The sequence below is a fragment of the Pholcus phalangioides genome, unplaced genomic scaffold (assembly GCF_987345545.1).
Source record: "Pholcus phalangioides strain wild (caught in Gottingen) unplaced genomic scaffold, Ppha-v1.0 ptg000019l_1, whole genome shotgun sequence".
NCBI classification, from domain to species: domain Eukaryota; kingdom Metazoa; phylum Arthropoda; class Arachnida; order Araneae; family Pholcidae; genus Pholcus; species Pholcus phalangioides.
The window spans coordinates 4,337,355-4,357,807 of record NW_028301612.1 but is presented as its reverse complement, the minus strand read 5'-3'; the positions used below and the strand labels follow the sequence as shown (position 1 = coordinate 4,357,807).

The following is a 20,453-nucleotide window of genomic DNA, read 5'->3' as shown; positions in this document are numbered from 1 at the left end:
GAATTTTTTGAAATTTCATCCTATATTTTGTCTATAAAACACTGTAATTCAAAAAATATATGTGATAGACCTTATATTTCGGTTCATAACCTCAACAATATATAGCAAAATATCACATTAAAATTTCGTAAGGATGCAAGGCATCAATTTTTACAAATCATGTCACAAAGTCAAGTAAAATGTCAAAAATAGCATTCTTCGTAAAACACGTTTAAAGTCTTTATTCACGTATTACTTGTACGTAAAAACGCAACACTAAAGTGAATGTAACTTTGATTCTAAGCATCATATAAACAAAACAAGGCCAGTTTTGGAACCACAACAAATAGGGCTTTTATAAAAAATTAAAATCCATATTTTCTTCCAAAATGACGTTTTCAACATTGTCGGATACCTTAAGGGTACCTAAACAAAGTGGAGGGGCTGACATGAAGAAAGTATTGGGGCTTGAACGCATTGGCAAAAATAGACTTGAAAGTCTAAAGGAGCCCAAATGATGTAAACACATACATTATCGATAAACTCGATCAGGGTATCGATGGGATTGCTAGCAAATTCAAAGATGATGGAAGCTAATGGGGGTAATCGGGAATCAAAGCGATAGGGGAGTTGCTCCAGACCAACTTAAACAGGATTGCAGCATGGGCAAATGAATGGAGCATGACGTTTAGCGTTGACAAGTGCATGGTCACTCATTTTGGTTCGAACAACCCATGGTTCTCTTATGAGTTGAATGGTGTCACTATCCCGGATGCAACTAGGGTCACCGGTTTGGGAATTCTCACTGATGAGCGGCTATGGTTTTCTGAACATTTTGTTCAGCGGTGGTCAAAAAATTGAATAGAATGCTTGGTCTAGTTTTCAAAAAAGGTCTCTTCCTGTTCTCCTAAAATCATTCTTCTGCTTTTCCGAGGCTTAGTTCACCCTGGACTGGAGTATGCTGTAAGGTTTTGGAGACCATACCTACAGAGTGACATATACTTGGTTGAAAGGGTGCAGAGAAGAGCTATGTGTGTGCTTATTGGTACACAGGGCTTGAGTTATGAAGAAAGACTTCATTTTTTTTTTAAATATGTTTACATTGGATGAACGAGGTGTTGGGGAGATATGATTGAAGTGTTCAAAATTTTCAATGGGATGGACAATGAATTATTAGTACACCATCAATCGACTGCTTTTACAAGGGGACACCAGTATCGATTGGTAAGGGACAATGCAAGGTTATGGTGTCGCAGGGAATTTTTCTCCAATAGGGTTGTTAATAAATAGAATAGCTTACCTCTGGAGGTAGTAAATTGTAACACAATTGACACGTTTAAAAAGAAATACGATAAAAATGTTGGGGTAAATCGAGAAGTTATCCATACTTAGAATAAGACAACCATAACTATTATTATGGGCATTGTATAATGTTTCATCATGTATATATATTGCTTGTCATTGCATTTTTAATTGGGTTGCTGTATTTTTATATATATATATAAAATATATAACATCCATATTTATTATGGCATCTTTTTCTCAGCCATCTTGTTGGGCATTTTGCCTGTTGTGGCATTGTATTTGTATTATATATACAACGATTATGATTAAAGATGCAATTTCAAAACACTAAAATAAAAAATAAGAACCACTCATCGGAATGATTTGAAAATTAGCATGACAACTCGTAAAGCCAGGGTTGTAACTAGGATTTGGGGGGGGGGGGCAAACATGTGTGATTTTGTGACCCAAGTCCTTTAAAATTTGATGATTTTATATAATGGTATTTTCGTTCTCTCCCAAAATTTGCTGCACCCTCCTCCTTTCCCCAGAAAGTTTGCTGCCAGGCCAGTTGCCATGTTTGCCCTTCTCTGGTTCCAGCCCTGCCGGAAGCGATGAAATTTTGTTTGGCGAAGGATAAAAACTTATGTCATGCCTTCACTTCTCCAGTGGTGAAGATGATAGCATGCTTATCCATTTTGCAAGAGGGCCTAGGTTAAAGTTCCAGCAAAGACTAGATGACTTTTCTTTCTGAGTTCACCTCAGCATAATATCCAGGAAATATGTTTTTTTGATATATTGGTTTGAGAAAAAAGCTGTCTATCTCTCTCTACCGTCCCACCTGGGGGGGGGGGCATTTACTGCAGTTGAGAGATGCTACTAATGGCTCTACTTCAGGGCCTCACACCACTGTGAGGGAAATAAGAAAGGCAGGGCCACATCTCTATTGATGTAGATCATAGTCTCCCAAACTTTTTGTTCCATCACCCCCTTCATTAGAAATTTTTTCCTCTCATCGCCTCCCAAATCAAGTAAACCCATAGGATCCTATGTTAAATTAGTGGATTCTATCGCCCCTTGGATAATTCTATCGCCCACCAGGGGGGCGATATTGCCCACTTTGGGAAACACTGTATATGATCTACACTGTAGATCATAGTTTTCCAAACTTTTTTTTCATCACCCCCCCATCTCCAGAAATTTTTTTCTCTTATTTCCTCCAGACTTGAGCAAACCCGTAGGATTCTATGTTATATTCGTAGCTTCTATCCCTCACCAGGGAAGTATTGCCCACTTTAGGAAACACTGGTTTAGATAGTAGCATGCTTGCCCAGTTTGCAAGAGGATCTGGGTTCGAGTATTGGTGGAGACCAGATAACTTTTCTTCACCTCAACATAATATCTAGAAAATATATTTCTTTGATATGTTGGGTGGAGAAAAAAGCTGTCTATTGCTCGACTACAGTTACAGTCAGTATCGTCTTAACGCATGGGCCCGGGGGTCTCAGAAAAATGAGAAGCAGTTGAATTTTTTGAGAATATGCCTGGTAGGGCCTCAGAAAAATCACTTGGCCCAGGAGCACATGATGCTCTTAAGACGGCCCTGGTTACAGTTTTACATCTTTTAGGGTTCGCTGTGGTGGTCGAGTGGTTATAATGCCGGACTCGTGATGCGAGGATCCGGGTTCGAACCCCACAGTGGTGGTCGGCTGAAGTTGGTTTTCTGTGGTTCCCAACTTCAAGGCGCAAATGCGAGCCGATCTCCCCGTTAAAAAGTCTCGCCACAGAGAGCAACAGTCCTACAACGATAAATCATTCAATCATAACACTTCACTCATAGTTAGTAAAACTGGGGGCAGATGACAGCACTACACATAACAAGCATTACACAGAAACAAAAAAACTTTACGTCAGGTTGCACTACACGTACACGCACATTCCCGCATGTACCGATTCGTTGGGGGGTTCCGGGGGGGGGGGGGGTGCATGTGTGGTGTAGCAGTAGTAGGTAGGGGCTCGGGGATCCATGATGTTCTTAAGTCAGCCACCTCGTTGGGCAATTTGCCTGTTGTGGCGTTGTATTTGTATTTGTATTTGTATATAAGTGATTTGTACAAGAACTGTGTGTGTGCACGCTTTTCGGCCTGTGCATGTATCTAGTCACGTGTGTAAATTTCAGTGTTGCCATCTATAATTAGAATTGTAAGTGAAGTATAGCTTAAAATGATTTAATGAATGTATTTTGTAGGTCTGTTGCTTTCTGGCTTTCTGTTGCAAGACTTTTTAATGGTCTTTGGATTCATGCCTCTCAGTGACTATCACTGTGTAGCCTGCAGGGATCGAACCGGAGACTTGTGATATAAGCCCATCACAATGCCCACATGACCGCATAGTGGTGCTTTACAGGGAAGTCTACTACTTGACTGAACATGCACTGTATACACAATTCCTCTGTGGAATTTCTAATAAATCAGTTGTAACAATAGTTGGGACTTATGGAATTCGAATTGGGACTTGGAATTCGCCAAATCCACCTCTGTCATTTGTTGTTTTTTTTGTACATGTTACATATTTGTGTTTGTGTATTTTTATAACAGAATTTGTTAAATATTGTCTCCATACCTTTATTTACCATGTACAGTTGCAATCAGTTATTATTATTATGTCATAGGCTGAGGAATGTGCAATCTTGATCACATCAACATTTTGATTATTTTTGTTGCCATTTTAGTTTTGTGAAACTTCTAAAAACTCAATATCACTGTTTGAAAACGTACATTATTTATACTGCTTTTATGTTGGTTGCATTTAATATGCATTTTTTAATGTGGTCGATCCTTGGAATTTGATTGTGCCACATTTGTTATTCAGATCTAACGATCAAATTTGCATTTGTCTTCCTTCTGCTATTGCTCTAATGCGTAGTTGATCAGCTCTTGGTGAGCCACCCGCCTATCCGTCAGGCAATATGCAATTATAATATCGTAGAAATGGTATTTACCCAAACTTCACTTGTGCTAGGCACACACGTGGCCAACTGATTCTAGATTGTTTTGCCTTCTCATGAGTGTGACCATGGTTCTAGTCATACGCTGTCCTATTTCCTGTTGCTAATCGTTGATCCAGCTCCAATTGTCAGGCCTAATGGTTCACAGTCTCGTGATGCCCCCTGGGTTTTTGACATGAGCGTCAAAAAGTGGTTTAAATTGTCAAAAACTGGCTTAAACTGCCAAATATTGTCAAAAACCTAAATGAATGCTTTTGGATAATATTTTGAACACAGTAGGTATATAATATGATGAGATACCTACTTTTTTTTCCATATTCCAATGTTTTACTTTTAAACATTAATTTATGACAATAATTGAAACAAAATATTGATTTTTCTTCTTTTTTTTACAATTTAAATTTTAAATTTTTGGTAATAGGAAGAGTAGTCAAGAACAGATAATCTGTAATTTTACGGTCCATTTTATATAAACTACTGATTATCTGTGTTCAATTAACTCAGCGAAATGGAGCTGTTTATTCGAAACATGTGACAAAAGATCAGGGTTAGGTTTTTGGCCTTAGAAGATAACTCAGTATTGAAACAGTCAAAAACTTATTGTCGATGTTGTCAAATAGTTATTTTAATCTGATGTTAAATAACAAAAAACTTACTTTTATGTCGCTTAAAGTGTTTTATATGTTGAATTACATAATTACTATGACTAGGAATCAATAAAAATTTCTAACTGGTTAATTAAACATTTTTAATAGATTAATCAAATTTTAATCGACTATACTTTTGTGACCATATAATATTAATAGACAGTGGCATAACTAGCCCTGTGCAAGAATTTTCATTTAAGCCTTTCTGACACCCAGAATCTGCCATTCAGCCCCACCCCCTTCTAAGTGGGCCCTGTGCGGTTGCACCTGCCTAGTTATGGCACTGTTAATAGATGCTATAATTTCATTGAGTTCACTCACCTATTTGGTAGATGTAAGCAAATATAGAAATAGGTTAAGAAATTAAGGCTGCCAGCTTCAAGCAATTTAATATGCTGAACATAATTGCCATAACCTGTAATTTCTTTGCTCTGACCTTGTCATTTAAAAAAAGTTGGTGATTTTTAGTCATTATTCACCAATTTTGAAACTACTTTTGATTATACTGCAGCTTGTTTTCCCAGAAATTTCTTTTGAATGGTACTTGTGAGATGAACTAATGCTTCCAAGAACACAAAACACTAATGTTCATAGTGGAGACAATAAGTTTTGGTCATGTTCTAAAACTCCCATCAAACTCAATTTGAAACTGAAATTATCAGTTTTTTGTTGAATTTAATTTGATCAAAATATTGATTCAAATATTTTTAAATATGGTCACTTATCAAAAATGTTGTGTATAAAACATGACTTATAATACATCTTATCAGTTTTTTTCAAAAAATCTAGTAAATTCACAAACTTTTAATAAAAATTTTAATGAAATTGATCGACTTGATTAATTCAAATAAAATTTTTAACTGATCGATTAACTGACCCGGTTAATCAGACCAGCCCAAATAATTACTGAGTATGGAATATATATTTTGATAAATATTAAAATTTTGATATTTTAATTTTAAAATTTTATTCCATAGTAAAACTTCTCATGCAACATCTGTCAACACACCAATATGTAACTCATTTAAATAAAAAAATTTCTTAGCTCAGGTTGTATAAATCCATATTTCAAAGAGTAAACCGGTGTTTTAAAGAGTATTTCAAATTTCAAATCAAAGCAGAGCTCGCAGGACTTGATACCCAAAGCAATGTTTTGTACGCTTAAAATACAGCTTCAACTGGAAAATCATTGCATTATAAATGCTAGTAAATATACCATATCATAATCAAACTTAATCACTCTTATTTTTGTGCTATGAATAAGTTTTATGAATTCTCTGTGAATGAGTTTCTCAAGCATCATATGCAATTAGCATTGCCAAATTAAAAGATATTTTAGTCCTACGATTCAGTATATATTCTGATATTGCTAGATATATTCTAATGTTATGCATACAATAAGGGTATTGTTTTAAGTTTCAGTGATTATCTAGATAATTTATTAACAGAAATCACAACAGTACATATATGGCGTAAAAGATCTTTTTAAACACCTCTCTGTTATGAAGAGAGTACAGCAGATGGTTTATATCAATACACATATATAAGCCATTGAAGAAATTTTGGAAGGCGGCTGAGAATCATCTTGAATTGAAGAATATCAAATCATTCCATAGTTTTTCCTTGTGTTTTTACGTCATGCTCTATTCAAATTGTATATTTTATATGAAAAAAAAAAAAAAATATATATATATATATATATATATAGTTCGCAATAATTCTGTAAAGAGTAGAAAACTATTTTATAATCATATTAAGTATTTATCCTTTAGTGACTTTGAACATTACATTGCTAATGTGTGTATTTTCAATGAGAATTTTTATATTGAAAAGCAATATTTGAGGTTCCTGACATTTTTCAACAGGAGTTTTTGATGTGACTGTTTAAACTGTCAAAAACTGCCATGCCTCATAAACCTGCCAAGTCTTGTAACAGGATCGTGACCTTGCCCGCTCTCATCAAGGTCGATGACATCACAGCCTGAATGACCTGAGTATCGTCGTTGCCCTATAATCGCTTCATCCGTAGCGTATATGTTGTCTCTTTGGATTTACAAGCAGATGGTCCTTTGGTATAATATTATGAGAAGTCATTTTTATTTTTGTGTTAATTCTTTAATCGCAATCTGAATAACTTTGTTAAAAATTGTTTATAAATTAGTTATGTTAAAAATTCAAAATCTCCATGAATTTAATTTTCTCGCTCTAATTGTGTACCTTTGCACCAATTCTCCGGATTGAAACCTGGGTCGTATGCATGCAATTGTTGCAAGGTACATGCTAGAATGTGTGTTCTATGTTGTATGTGTGGTCCCTAATGTATTTATGTTGTCAGAATTGAGCCAGTTTCTTGTTCTTGCTGGTGCTGCCATGCAACTTCCATATTTTGAAGCAAAGATGGTAAATTCAAATGCTTGAAGTTTCATGTTATGTCAGTATCATGTTGTAGGTCTACCTGCTCTCTGCGGAGAGACTTTATAAAATGGGGGACTAGCTAACATTCATGCCTCAAAGTTGGAAAAAAGCAGAAAACCAACTTCAGCCGACCACCACTGTGCATCAACAGGGTTCAAACCCAGATTCTCACGATGAGAGTTCAGCATGATGCCCACATGACCACACACTAGAACCACACACCAACTCAAGCCATATCGCTATACTGCAACTCACTGCTCTTAACAAAATAGGTTGGAAATGAACGTGTAATCTATCAGTGGTCGAGTCAAGCTCATTAGGGAAAATACCTTATTATCAATATTCTTCCCCTGGCTCGAACCTTGGACCAGATGGCAACATTTATGGTGGTAGACTTATCACTGCGCTACTCTCAGTACTTTACTAGGACTTTCAAACCGAGCAACAAATCAGGTCTATCGCCATGGTCTATTCACTACCAAGTGAGCTGTGTCGGAAGTGTGACTGTGTGTACCTAACAGTCTGAGTTCGCACACAGTGTTGTATTTAGTGTTGTGTTTGATTTTTCAATGCTGCCATCTATACTTCAGAAATGAAGTGAAGTGTAATGATTGAATATTTGTACTGTTTGTAGGCCTGCTGTTCTCTGTATCAAGACTTTTTAATGGAGAGATCAGCTCGCATTTGCTCCTCGAAGTTGTGTGTGAACTACAGAAAACCAACTTCAGCTGACCATCACTATGGGGTTCGAACCTAGGACCTTGTGATGCAAGTCTGTCACTATGACCACTCGACCACCACAGTGGCACTTTACTTTATTAACTCTCCTGAATCATTGTGTGGACATCATGAAAGCCCAGATTAAGCACAATGGTGGTTGGCTGAAGTTGGTTTTATGCCGTTTTTCAACCCCAATGGAATGGGCTCTGAGCAGTTACTCCTTTGCTGCCTGTGGGCAATTCAAATATTTTTGCCCAACTTCTCCCATACCAATTTAATTTATCCACCCCAAAGCATTAAAATTTGCGCTCCCCCCCCCCCCACACACACAAATATGCCTTTGTCCCTGAATCAAACAAGAGACCATAGAAATATTGAAGGTTTTATTAATAAGGATATGCATATAACACTTTTTTTTAATTTGGTCTTCTATGAAACAAAATAATAAAAGGTGCTTCAAAAAATGCCCAGACCCAACTTTTGAACTGATCAAGACAGGCTTGCACAGTTAGAGAACCACAATAAGTGTTTCAGCTGTGATAACGTGAAATTCTACAGACGATGCAAATACACAAAGCCTCTTAGACTAGTTTTTACCTAGTGTGTGTGTGTGTGGGGGGGGGGGGGGGGCATTGGTATACATATTACTCATATGTGTGACCCTGCTCGCTTGTCAAGTCAAAACTAAATAGTTTAAATTTGTTGCTCCTCTTGTGAGACATTTGATACTCGTAAGCCGAAGTGTTACTATAATATGTATGTGATTCCCAATCAGTTTGTCACAATTCATAGTCATAGTGCCACTAAAGAGATTGAGATTAACCAGAATGATAGTTTAGAAATTGGTGAAAAATTAATAACCTTTTCTAAATTCTCAACAAAAAAAACTCCAGATGAAAAAGAAATTGATAATATAAAGCAAATTATGATCACTATAAACAAAGTCTCCCCCATGCTATGATATATGTCTGTCAGTACTTTTCAAAAATGATAACAATACCCGAATGATAACATTAATTATGATTCCCATGTAGTATTTGTATTGCCTAATTGATACTAGCATTGTATCAATTGCAGGGGTCTGTCCAGACAAAATTTGGGTCCGGACCCTTCACAAAATTTGTCCCCGAAAAATGGACCATTCATAAAATAAAAATTAATGAAATCATAAATTTGGAATTTCATTTCTTTTGCGATAGATTAAATTATTTCACTTCTTACAAAATTACTAATTTTTCACAAAATTAATAACCCTTTTCACAAAAACAGGACCCTACAAAATGTCTGGACAGACCCCTGAATTGGCTATGTGTGCTTTCTTGTTTTTATCTGAACTTGGTAGACACAATATGAACACCATGCATAAAGGTCATGGATTTCCCTTTTTGCTATATATATATATATATATATATATATATCTATGCCATGTGCAGAGACATGGGGGCATTGCCCCCCAGCTTCAAAAGTAAAGCCCACTGATCTAATGTATATATGAATTGGAATCATCTCATCATCCCTCCTCCCCAGATTTTAAAGTCTATCTCAGTCTATGATCTATGCCAGCTGAGAGTGTAAATATTACAGGGAAAATTATTTACCCGACTCTCAATCGATACAAATACAATGCCACAACAGGCAAAATGCCCAACGAGGTGGCTGAGAAAAAGATGCCCATAAGAAAGATGCCACCGGTAAATACTGCATGAACACTCACAGTACCATAGAGTGCCTTCTGGGGGCCCTGGGGCAGACTTTTTTTGGTCTCCAAAAAGGTTATGCTCGGAAAAAGGAGGGTTTAGAGGTTCCCATGGCTCGGTTACCCCCCCCCCCTCCCCTAGTTACGAGCCTGAACACTCACATTCTGATGACGTCACAAATTCAAGGTGGTGGATAGAATATATACTACCCAGTAGATGGTTTTCAACATTGAATTGGATCAAAAATGAAAAATACATGAAACAAAACTTACATTCTCTTGTTTGATTGTTGCAACTTCATTTACAAGGTCCTTGAATTTTGCTCGAGTTTCCGCTAAATAAAATGAATAACAAAATTATAGCATGAACGTGTATACTAGCTCATAAAACACATGCATAATTTATTTTTTTAATTTACTATGGTAGAATATTTAAACATGCAATATTTAAACGAGACACACCGAGTCAAATAATATGACAGTGGATCTCTCATTTATAATGTTTTAAAAAAAATTATCATGAAAAACATTGTAAGCTGGAAAATGCTTTAAACCGTCAATCTCAATGGGTATCAGTAAAGGTTTGGACCCTGAAAATAACTTGTACTAAGCAGGAGAATTTTTTTAATAGGGACAATTATAAATGGGATCCAATGAATATAGTAATTGTTCACATAAATACCAAGCTAGAAGCATATTTTCCACACAACGTCAGCGAAATAAAATAAATAATCTAACAAGTATGGATGTAATAGCTGAAGGGGGTGTCCCCCCACTCCTAGGCTTTTTTTTAATTTAAATTGTTTTCAGTGTTGCCTTCTTAATCAAAAGTGCAATTTAACTTTTGTCAGAAAACTCATAAAATTATTCACAAAAATAAATTTTTTGATTTTTTGGTCAGGTTCAATATGTGGATTTTATACTACTTTATTATATACACACTGTAGCATCATACATTGTGTGTATATATATACACACTGGGCCTGGTGTATAGGTATATATATATAATATATAACTAGAGACACCAACATATAAAGAAAGCACCTGTCTTCTTGTGGTGCATTTCACTGCTTAATCATTAATAACTGGAGGAGAAAGGGGGGGGGGGTTTAAAACAGGCAAAGATATCCAGGACCATTGCTTAGTGTAAGTTCACTGTATCATCCCACATTTTAAGACACAAATTTTTTCACATATTATGGACTCTTTAAAGTACAATAATCTGTAATTCTCTCTGGATCTGCACCTGGGCTAAAACAGGATGAGCCCTCAAGTTCAGGCACCTATGGTAGCAACATGAGAAGACATCATGGCTTCATAGAAAAAAAAGGTTCTAGTGGTCCCATACATAACTGAAAATAACTCTTACCAATTCATAGAATTACTATCGGAAATCATAGTACCAGATATGTTTATCATGAAACCCCCAATTCACTTAAGGACTTAGGGCCATGCCCAGTTGGGTTCCCAATGCATCAAGATGATCCTATGTAGAAATGCGGAAAAGATCCAGCCAAAAAAACAGCAAAGCATAAAACAGCACAGATGCTGAAATCTGTGATGTATGTCGCAGAACAGTCTGGCAGAATTTTAAGAAAGGTATAGAAAACACTAGTATGGGCTTTAATTAATATATTAATTTTTACCACAGAACATTTGCAGTCAGTCGTGGGCTCATTGTAGAACAATGCAAAACATTCTGCTTTGGGGATAAAAAGTAACTCAAGTTAAAGAGGGGGGGGGGGGGGGTTGGAAGTGGTTTGTCATCCTGTGTAGCCTATATATATTAGATAAGCACATACACAGGTGGGTGAGGTGCATTTTATTGTATAGCCATTAATTACACGGGCAGGGTTGAAACATTGAAACAGGTACAGATAAAAGGTGATGTGTTGATGAAGCATAGGGGTGACTTTTTGTGTAGATTTGTTGTATCATCCTGTATTTTAATAAACAGACAAACTTTTCTAACATTATAAGGCTTTAGGGGAAGGGGGGAATTGTCCCCATGGCCCTCACAGGGAGGGGGGGGGCTGATAGGGCTCCAGTCTAGGGGGGGTCTGAATGATTTCTAACTCTTTTTTCACAACATGAAGTCTCTACAGAGGGAGCCCACCAATGATCACAGCGGAGAATGTGCCCACCTGCTGAAGAATGTGGGGGAGAGGACATGATCATGCTTCTCTAGATCTGTGAATGGGCTAAAATAGCCTCAACATTCCCCCCCCCCCTCCGATTCCAGCACCAACGATCAGTGTCATCTTAAGGAATGGGCTTACACAGGGTCATCACAATGAGATCCGTTCACAATTTTCTAAAATAAGCATGCAAACTGGTAGGCAGATGTTTCTAGCCAGGTAGGGGGTTTCAAAAAATCTCTCTGATGCAGGCATCTGATGTCTTTAAGATGACACTACCTATCAGACAGATTCATAGTTTCACCGCCTGTGGGCTACACTAATTTCGACACCCTTCTCCCATCCTAGTACAATTTTTTTACCAGTAATTCCTCAAATTACTTGCACTATGACTAAGTTCTAGACACTCTCTAGGTCACTATTTTGGTGTTTCACTGATTTTGTCATACTCTAAGTCACTCTTTTGATCGCTCACAAACTTGCATACTGTTTCGGTAACTCACATGCTTGCACACGCTCTAGGCTACTTTTTGTCATTCATATGCTAAAAATCTCCAAGTCAACATTTTTGATTGCACACTGAAATGATCCCTCACTCTCCAGTTCACTCTTTTGGTCATTCACATGCTTGCACACTATTTTGATCACTCATAAGCTGGTACACTGTTCTGATGGCTCATGTGCTTGCACAATGTTTTGATCGCTCACAATCTTGCATGGCTCACATGCTTGCACAACATTTTTATAGCTTGGATGTTCACACATGTTCTAGGCTACTTTTGGTCACTCGTATGTTCACACACAATTTTTTTTCACTCCTATACTAACACTTTTCAAGTCATACTTTTGGTTACTCACTGAACCAATTCTTCACTCTTCTGGTCATTCACATGCTTGCACAGTTTTAATCTCTCACTAGCTTGCACACTGTTCTGTTGGCTCACATGTTTGCATACTGTTTCTATTGTTCATATGCTTGCACACACTGCACTTTTTTTGGTTGCTCATTGACCTGAATCCCAAAGCAGAATGTTTTGTATTGTTCTGCAACGAACCCTCGGCTTTCTAGAATTGTTCTGTGGTAAAAATCCCCATAATAGTGTTTTCTGAAAGTTCCTCCAGATTGTTCTGCAGTAGCACTGATTATTATGTGACGTACCTCACAGATTTCGACATATTCTGCTTTGGGACCTGGTCTCTCACTCCCAGATCAATCTTTAGGTTACTCATGTGCCTGCATACAGTTTTGATTGCTCACATGCTTAGACACATTCTTGGTCCCTCCTTTGGTTGCTCACTGACATGGTTCCTTACTTTATGGGACATTCTTTTGATCATTTACATGACACTTGCTTTAGGACCTAAAGTGCATGCAAGCATGTGAATGACCAAAAGAATGACAAGCACAATGACACTTTTTCGGTCGTAAACAAGCTTGCACATACTCAAGATCACTCTTTTGGTCATTCATAGGTTTTCACACTCTCTAGGTCATTCTTTTGGTCAATCACATGCTTGCAAACGCTCTAGATTACTCACTTCGTAGGTCTTTTTTTTTGTCATTCACATGCTTGCTCACGCTCTAAGTTACTCTTTTGCTCACTCATGTGCTTGCAAGCTCTCTAGCTCATTTTTACGGTCACCCATTATTGGCCAAATCGCTAGCTGACTGTGCAGAGGTGGATTTATTGAGGGTTATACAAATTTCGCCACTCTTCTCCCATTTCTCTAATTTTTTTGGCCACTCATTCCTCAGATTGGACTATAGCCAGCTAAGCACCCCCTTGTAAATACGCCACTGGCCCCCATGCATCAAGACGGCCCTGTGCAAAGAAATATCCAGCCGAAAAAGTAAAGACAGTTAAAGGATAGTGCAATGTTTAAAATATTGATGAAAAGAAAAAAAAAAAACCTTAAACTGTCAGTCAATGTTGATTCTGAGAGCCCTCTGGTTTCAAATAAAAGCATGCCACGGTAATAAAAAGCAACATACTTAAAAGGAGTCGGTTTCAAGAACTAGGTAACAAGGATTATATGCAATCTGGGTTAGCGAGTCGAATAGCAAGCCCGAGGCGCTATCGAATCATAATTAACTTGGATACAGTTAGGCGGCATAGAGAGAGTCATTAAAGCGGAGACAGTTACTAAGAGAATGGGGATTATACTTCCCACACACAAAATGAGGGATTTGAAATGATTTTTAAAAGGACTTGCCTTGTCTCTCGGAGTTGAGGAATTTCTTGAAATGCTTCACAAGCTCGTGGTTCGAGACTTTCCCGCCTCTTTCGGCAATGAAATCGCGGAGATCTGCCGCACTTGGCTCGTCGTCGTCCGCCATCTTTTTTGTTTACCTCTTTTCTCTCTCTCTCCTTTCCTTTCCCCCTCTTTCAGCTAAACTTCCGGTTCCGGCATCAACAGGTTTCTATAGCGGCAGGAGGAGGAGGAGGAAAAAAAGCAGACGACTTGGAAAAGAAAGAGCAGACGACAATTGACTTTTTGTTTATTATGTTTATTTTTCGATAATCAAGTGTTTCTCTACCACCATTGAATGATTAATATTCATTTATTATACTAAAAAAAACAAGGCTTTTTTAATATATATAAACAATTATTATTTTCTGAACAGCACATTTCAAAATACGCGTCGAAAAATTATTTTTAATAACTCGGAATGACATTCATTGTGACGTCACAAGGCGACTGGCGACAGAGCCGGCACCTTCCAAGGGCGGGGGGGGGGGGTGGCGGCAGGTGCGATTGTCCAGTGTTATCCGAAAAAAATAATAATTTTTAAGAGTAATTTTGTAAAGAGGGATTTTTTGTGAAAAACAGGAAAATTACTCTAGAAAAAAATTGACTGAAATTTGTGAAGGTGTACTTTTTCACTTCTCAGCAAAATTTGGAGGAGTAAAATTGAATTTCGATTTTTGATCGAGAATCACGCATTTTAGCTGCGTATTGAGGAACATTGGGCCCCTCTTGGGGGAAGGGGGGTGCACAAAATTTGGATAATATTATTGCATATAAAATATTTACTAATATCATATATATTTTTTTTTCATGCGACACATTGGCCAAAAACCAGTCACCCAATTCCAATCGAATAATCATTACAGTTGTGTTTTTTATTTGATAGGTGGCAGAAGGGGTTCCAGTTTAATGATGTCTCTAAATATAATACAGCCTGCGCTCTACAGTTGTTTTCTGAAAAGCATATTTTGTGGTTGATAAACTTTTATTTTTATCCGTTTGTTGGTTATGGACAAAATGAAACGGCATCATTTTTTCATGGTTAATAAGTTTACAAAATATGGACATTTATAGTTTGAGAATGACTGAGAATGCTTCTCTCCGTGTTCATAAGGATTTTTGCTTGGAAGGGAAAAGAATTTCCTGTGTTGCATAAGGTAGCATATTATTTTGAGGTTCTGCACGCGGATATCGAAATTCTAGAGAAACAAGTAAGTGCAGGTGAAATAAAAGGCAATATGCCCCCATCTGGAAGAAAACAAAGTTAGAGGGCACATTTCATGTAGGAACGAAATTTTTCTTTTCCCTACGAGCATTTCTGTACTCCTCCAAAAAGCCCCCGTAGATTGAGATCTTCAGTGGGGGCCTCATCTATAGTGAATTTATAGAGCAAAACCTTAGGAGTGTGCCCCTCCCAAGACGACCAAAAATTAAAAAAGTTAAATTTATCAGTTAAAAAATCATCAAAAAAAAATCAAAATTTATCATCGTTTACGTGCTATTTTAACGAATTTCTGTTAATTTTAATGCTTTTTGAAGGGGGTGTTTAAAATTTCACGGGAAGACGATATTTTTGTACCCTATTCAAGTCATTTGTGCCCCCTTCAAAGGTCGATTCTGCGTGCGCCTCTGATTAAGAGGTGATGCCTAAGCCTTCTTCCATTTCGCCCTGAGGCTACAATGTTGTTGCGACGGCAATAGTGACAAAAATTTTTTGGATAAATGTTAAAAAAAAATTTCCGTAGAACAGTCTCATTATCATCAAGGATTCCGCTGAATAGCCTTATAACCATCGAGGGCTCCTCGAGCAATTTTACGTTGGAAACCCCTGCTCTAGGTCACTCTTTTTGGTCATTCACGTGCTTGCACGTGCTCTTATTCATTCACATGCTTTCCAACTATATAGATCACTCTTTTGCTTGCTCACGTGCTTGCGAATTCTCTAGGTCACTCTTTTGGTCACTCACTGTGACCTTATCTCTTACTGTCTCGGCAAAGGCGAATTTATTTAGGGTCATACAAATTTCTGTTGGTCTTCTCCCATTCTAGTAATTTTCTTGGCCACTCATTCGTCAAATTTGCCGCCCCTCTGAACTTGCCACCCTGGGCTATAGTCCATTAAGGCTTCCAACAGTAAATACGCAACTCTTTACGCGGCGTCCATCCCATGCGCTTTCTAACAAATGCAGATACGTACCCCTACTAATGATATAATGCTTCACGCTGACCATAGGCGGTGATACGGGGGGGGGGAAGGGGGCCTTGCCCCCCAGAGTCAAAGGGGAAGTCCACTTTGATCATTTTTGTCGCACCACGGTCATTTTCTGCACACGAGGGCTAATTAGCCGATTCCGAACGGCAGGCTTGTTTCTTATACTCATCGAGAGGTTGGTACGCTAACTCCTCGATGGGGGCCCGTGAAGTCCACTAATCCAATGCATATGTGCACTGGTGTACGCAAGGGGGGGGGGTGTTTGGGGGTTCTAACCCTCCCCCTTGAGCCAGGATTATAGTGTTATTTTGCAGGAAAAAAAAGTAAAAAAAAAAAACCCTCAGAGAAGCAAAAAAATTTTAAAACCCCTCACGAGAAAATTCTGCGTACGCCTATGTATATGTGTATATATGAATTTACATCATCATCGTCGCGCCTCCACCCACCAATAATGGCCATACCCCCCCCCCCCCCCGCCTAGACGTTCGAGTCTATTTCCGCCTATGACGGTGACGTATTTAGAGGAAATTTCGGCAGTTTATGAGGCACAGTGTGCGTGTTGTCTCTGTTAAAAATATTTTGTTACTATCCTGATTTCGGTATCTTCGACAACGATAATCACAATCAATTTTTTTGTGTATACTCAATGATTAAGGATTACGAAAATCGTTTCTGGATATAGAACGTGACAAATCCAGTTTTTCCTCATATAAGAATAGCTTGGTTGTGTTAGTGTAATTAGAATAGGCATAGGCACGCATTCTGGTCAACATCAAAAACCAGTCACAGTAACGAGCTGGAATTTCATTCGATCAATCATCTTGTCATTCTTCTCTTCAAATTAACTTTTTTTATGTCTCTCTCGACTGACAGGATGATTCTTCAGCTGTAAACTTAATAACTATGTCAAGCACTTTATGATTCTGGACGCCACGTCCGTGGTATCAGTCGTTGCGATAGGCATCAGTAAAACGAGCAAAAAAGAAAGCTGTATTATCGCGTGAGGGTGGTTAGGGGCCCTGAAGAACGGTTGCGTCAGGAATAATATACTTGCATATGGGAGATTGACGGAGAGAGAGAATCTTTCGAAAACCATTGAACTTTGAAATAAGAGTTGCAAAATCATATTAGTGGATAAAGTCATTGATTAGTTGCAGGACCGCTCTTACCAGACGCTGGTCCTGATGAGAAAATAGCGCGGGGCCCCTTAGCCTCGATTTTGGTGTTCTGTGAGAGTGGGGAAGGAAAAATTTAGTAAATGAAATTCACGGAAATTTAGAACAAAAGAACGAAATAATTCCAGAATTGATGAAAATTTAGAATAAATGAATGTAATACTTTTAGAATTGATGATAGTTCAGAATAAATGAAAAAAAACAGTTTCAGAAATGATGAAAATTCAGAATTACAAAATTGATCAAAGTTCAGAGTTAGAGAATTTATGAAAATTCAGAATATTGAAAAAAAAAAAATTCAGATATAGTAGAAATTCCACAATATGTTCTACAATTGGTTCCAATTTATGAAAGAAATAATTCCAGAACTATTTCTCTCCAGATGAAAATTCCCAGAATTGATTAAAATTCAGAATTTGTGAGTTCTGAGAAATTTTTGTTACCGTAAAAGCGGGACCATTCGTGATTTGGTCAGACATTTCTGTGTCTGATACATGCAGATGGGAAAGATAATCTCCCAGACTGTTCAACTTGATGCAAAGAGTCTTGCACTGAAAGAACGCATGCTCTGAAAACATAGGCTCCCCCGTTTCTTTTCAATGCATTTTCTATTCTGACTGAATCTTTCATTCTATATTAAACATTTCAAATAATTTCAGAAAGATTAGGTGTATAAGGGTCAACTGGTGTCACAACCCCTGAAGTCGAATTTTCAAAAATGACTTCAAAGAAATATTTCATTCAATTGCAAATAAAATACTAAAAATTTCCTGCCAATCGGTTAATTTGTTTTTTCGTAATAAAAGAAAGAAATAATGAATTTTAGTGTAAACGTATACTTTGACCTGTGAAAACCAAATACACCCCGCTTCCCATCTCATTGAGATATCGAAGAGTTCCTGGAGGATGGGTGTGTCTGAAAATTTTATTAAATATCTTCAGAATAATAAATAAAAATATTACACATAGATTGCACATATAAAGTCACATATAATCAATGTTCGTCAATGGGCGTATCATAATATACGGAGGAAGAAATTAAAGAACTCCGAAAGGTATATCCGCCAGATCACGCTCATCTTATAGTGAAGAGTTGATTTGAATAATCGTAGTATCGCCAAGACTGATTATGATTAATTGTCTCTAGAATATAATCTCAATTTACAAGTTGATTAGACATTCGTTGTAAACGTATACTAGAAAAAACTTTGAACGCGATTTTCTCCAATTGCAATTTTTGAGCTCATTCGTAAGATTTAAAAAACTACAGCCCCAAAAATTCTGAAATTTTGCAGAAATGTTTATTCGACATGTGTTAGTAAAATGAACTTCAGATTTAGCAATGGAAGTATTTTTTAAAAAAATGTTGAATTTAGATTTTTGAAATTTATATATTTTTTCAAATTTTAAAAATTCATAAAATTTTAACGAATTATCAGATATCAAAGTTTGAGGTCCATTTTACTAACACATATCAAATAAACACTTGTGGAAAATTTCAGAATTTTTGGGGTAACAGTTTTTTTTAAAATCTTATTGATGAGCTCAAAATTTGCAATCTGAGAAAATCCCGTGCAAATTTTTTTTTCTTGTATAAGTTTATACTATAATTCATTGTTTCTTTCTTTTATTACGAAAAAACAAATTAACCGATTGACAGGAAATTTTTAGTGCTTTATTTGCGATAATGAAATATTGTGAAAGTATATCTGAAGTCATTTTTGAAAATTAGACTTCAGGGGTCGTGGTACTCCCTTTTTGGTTGCGCCCGAGTGACAGCAATTTTGATAATGATTGGTGCAAAAATTCAGCTCACGACGCGGCTATTTTACGTTAGTGCGTACATTCATATCATCGAAAATGTTTATTAGCTGAATCTGTATTCGTTAGTCGAAACAGAAAAATCACTAAAAAATCTTTGCCAGCCAGAAAATTCATAAGCCGAGGTATCACTGGACTTAAAGAATCAATTCTTTTTTCAACACCTGTTACAATTTTACATCTAATTAAGAAAATATGTCAACCATTATTTACTCTCATTAATGCATTATAAAATTTACGACTAATTTTTCCACTCTAGATGTTCTTTGTCCCTTTCAGTAGCTCAATGCGTTTCTTCAGTTACATTCTTCAGTTAGCGAATTCGTGTATAATATTCATGCTCACTTCCACCATCCTAGAAATTCATCCTGACATAATCTCTGGCACAGAAAGGAATAGTATGCACCCACACAATAAAATATAATCAGTAAAATGTCAATTTATGCGGAAAATTCCAATTAATAAAATTTTTTAAAATTAGTTTGTTGGGGATTAGATTTACACACAGATATTCGGCCGAACCGAATATTCGTCCCATCTCTACCGCTATTTGTTTCTCAAATTAGCGAATGTAATGCTTGAGAAAATTCATTCTTGCTGGAGAATGCTGGGAACTCTTCTACCCATTGAGATAAAGCAAATCTTGGAAACTGAAAATCTGATCTTATACAACCGGCTGTTGTATTTGAGCCTCGAGATTAGTAAACCATGTATGAACTATGATTTTGATGTCATTAGTAAATAAAAACGCTGGAAAAATAAAATAAAAAAATAAAATAAAAAATATCTCGCAAATCACACACACTCACAAGTTTTTTTAAAGACGAGACCGCCTATAATGAAATCGGATATTACGAAGCATCGTTTATAATGAATTTTTTCCCCGTCTTAGTGAGCCTAGTGAGCCTGCAATTCCAAAACAATGTTAAAAAATATCGTTTATAACGAATTATCATATTCATGAATATAGGATACAACGAAGTTTTTGGCAAGAATGTAATTTTTTCCATGCGAACAAGTTCTATAAAATTTGAAGTTCTCTTTCAGAAACAAAGTCAGAATATGAATTTCTATTATCATTGCCACAACTGGGGGGGGGGGGGGGGAGA

General features: G+C 36.9%; 1 protein-coding gene across 1 annotated transcript in view; it reads right to left on the bottom strand.

Annotated features, from left to right (window-relative positions):
* The window catches only part of LOC149071132 (ankyrin repeat domain-containing protein SOWAHC-like), a 132,682-nt gene extending 118,428 nt beyond the window's left edge, over positions 1–14,254 (bottom strand). The window contains exons 1-2 of the mRNA XM_089248109.1: positions 14,101–14,254; positions 10,022–10,083 (exon numbers count right to left, since the gene is read on the bottom strand). Of these exons, the coding sequence (XP_089104235.1) occupies positions 10,022–10,083; positions 14,101–14,224 (186 nt within the window). The 5' untranslated portion in view covers positions 14,225–14,254. The remainder of the gene's footprint in view (positions 1–10,021; positions 10,084–14,100) is intronic.
* Between the last annotated feature and the right edge of the window lie 6,199 nt (positions 14,255–20,453).